Source organism: Anguilla anguilla, chromosome 9 (genome assembly GCF_013347855.1).
Source record: "Anguilla anguilla isolate fAngAng1 chromosome 9, fAngAng1.pri, whole genome shotgun sequence".
NCBI classification, from domain to species: domain Eukaryota; kingdom Metazoa; phylum Chordata; class Actinopteri; order Anguilliformes; family Anguillidae; genus Anguilla; species Anguilla anguilla.
In genome coordinates, this window is record NC_049209.1 from 20,872,593 (window position 1) to 20,875,092 (window position 2,500).

Here is a 2,500-nt window from a genome sequence, read left to right on the forward strand (position 1 = left end):
CAGCTAAAATGTGTCTGCGGAAGTGAGTTGCGCCGTGGGTCTGGATGGTTCCGTGCTTGCTTTATGACTATCCCTAGATCACGAGGTCAGTAAAATCATCACCATCATGCGCACTTACGCAGGCACAGAATAAGAGCCATTCGTAAGTGCGTAATGCTGATGGCGGTTGACAGATCCACCCTTCAAGAAGCCTCTCTCCCATTAACAGCGAGGCTAGCACCCCCCCTCCCCCCTCCCCCATTCCCCCCCATTTTCCAGTGCTGCATTAAACAAAATTATATCCTGTCACAATTTACCACCTACGCCATTCTGAACGCTAATAAAACGTTATAGTATTACTACAGCGTACAACTGTACAGTCATTGAGCGCAGGCTGTCTGGTACGAGCAACGCTGCAGAAACGATGCTAATTAAGATCAGATATTAATGTCTTGCTTAACCTTCCCGCGTGAATTGAAGCAATCGCACTCTTCAGGTGAACGGGTCCGTCTGTCGGCACGGAGACGCAATTAATGCTGACACCCGAACGACAGTAAATCGTGTCTGCGCCTTCGGAGCTGCTTGGCAAAGAAAATGGGCGCTGGTGAATGTGCCACGTCAATGCCTGAGAAGGCGACATCCTCCGAGACCAAGCAAGGCATACACTCAAACCGAAAAGCGCTGGTATCACAGAAGCCTGTACATCTCTTTCCCGGTTTGCGGTGGGTGACTGGCGACGCCCATAGCAGCCCGAGGGCCCGTTCGGGCTGGTGCCCTGGTCTCGGGATGCAGGCAGCGGGGCAGGGGGAGCGGGTGCCTTACCTGTGTGTATCTGCCTGTGGGCCTCCAGGGCGTCCTCCTTGGGGAACTGGGCGCCGCACTGGTCGCAGACGATGGCCTTGGCGTCAGCTGCAACACAGAGAGCGGCGGGCTGTCATTCACACGGCTCGCCGAGACTGACGGGCTTTCAGCATCACGTCAACCTTCCAGTCACAAGCTACTGAGAAAGCCAGCGTCATAACCAATGGTGCTACACGCCACCTGCGACTGTATGAGTTACAGTGCTGTCATCAGGTCACAAGGTGTTGGGCACCGCTAGTCAAAACAAGGCTCAAAATTGATCTGAGTCATCCAGCGTCTCACCACTGAATGAGAGATAGCTATTGCTATGACCTATGACTGTACTCAGATTCCAATGCCGTGTTGTGGCATCTGTGTGCGCATTTGCATGCAAGACGAACTGATACCAAGCATGCAAGTCTTTCAGTGTGGTGTGGTATTCGCATGCTGTTGTCATACAGCATGCGAATACCTTCATGCTGTATGACAATGAAAGAATAAAGTCAATGTCATCTTATAATCCACGAAAAGAGTCTTGTGTATCATACCAAGCATCTGTATGTCAAAAGATGTTCAAAGAAATCTTTCACAAGTAAAATCCTCAGTTGTGGCGATTTCACGGACCGCCCTCATTCACTGTATGAGCAGATAACGTGAAAAGTTAACAGCACAAATACATTTTTCCCCTATGGCCAAAAACAATCAGCAATGAAGGATCAAACAGTGCTCTAAGAAATGTGTAGTTCAAGGTGTAGGGTGGAGAGCATCTTTATTATGAAAAAACAAAATTATGCACAGTATTAAATTCTCAGGCCTTCCATGGGGGCCTCTAGCCCCAGGCACCGAACTTCCCAAGGACAATGAGAAGCTTCCTGTACGCGTGTGCGTGCGTGTGTGTGTGTGTGCGTGCGTGTGTGTGTGTGCGCTTTTCTCTCTCATTCTTCTACATTTCCAGGAGCCCAGACGGATGAACTTATCCTCCCTTTATCCTTCTCCCTCCTATACCAGGGGGAGGAACCGAGTCTGACATTAGATAAAGGCTAAATGATTATTTCTGATTTACAGTTGAAGGTCAGAGGTCGATGGGGGCTTATTCAGTATTCATGATATATGCGAGGCATAGCCAATCATTTACTTTGCCAAATTTCACTATATGCTTATGTATTAACCGTTTGCCAATCAGATTTAGAATTATGCATGCTATTAGGAAACCAATCATGTCCTTGTACTTTTCAATGAGACGAAGCAGGGACAGCCCCCGCCCTTCAGTTCGGGCTTGTCCACCTTCTTTGTGTGTAAACGCCTGACTTTTTCTGCAGAAATAAATCCTATCACAATAAATCCATCCTTGTTCTGTCTGGTTATTATTAAGCGGAGAGTTCTCACCGTCTAACACCACTCAACCGGTGAAATCTGTGCCAACACACAGGTATTAAAAAAAAAAAGATAGCAGCTTTCACTCATCCAAATATAAAGAAATAATGAACGAATGAAGAAAGAAAAAACGGCAGAAAGGAGACGGCACTCCGCACGCAGGCTGATGTTCACGGGGAAGGAATTCTCGTAATATAGCGACGCCGGACCACCTGAGCAAGGAAAACAGTTATCAGTCAAATGAGATTTTTTTTTTTCTCCGCGCGTGCTGTCTCTTCACAATGAGACTGCCACAGAGCCGCTTCCA

General features: G+C 47.9%; 1 protein-coding gene across 2 annotated transcripts in view; it reads right to left on the minus strand.

Moving 5' to 3' along the window:
- The window catches only part of zbtb16a (zinc finger and BTB domain containing 16a), a 125,714-nt gene that overhangs the window by 44,754 nt on the left and 78,460 nt on the right, over positions 1-2,500 (minus strand). For both annotated transcript variants that reach the window (XM_035435136.1, XM_035435137.1), the window contains exon 4: positions 802-888. In XM_035435136.1, coding sequence (XP_035291027.1) covers positions 802-888 — 87 coding nt within the window. The remainder of the gene's footprint in view (positions 1-801; positions 889-2,500) is intronic.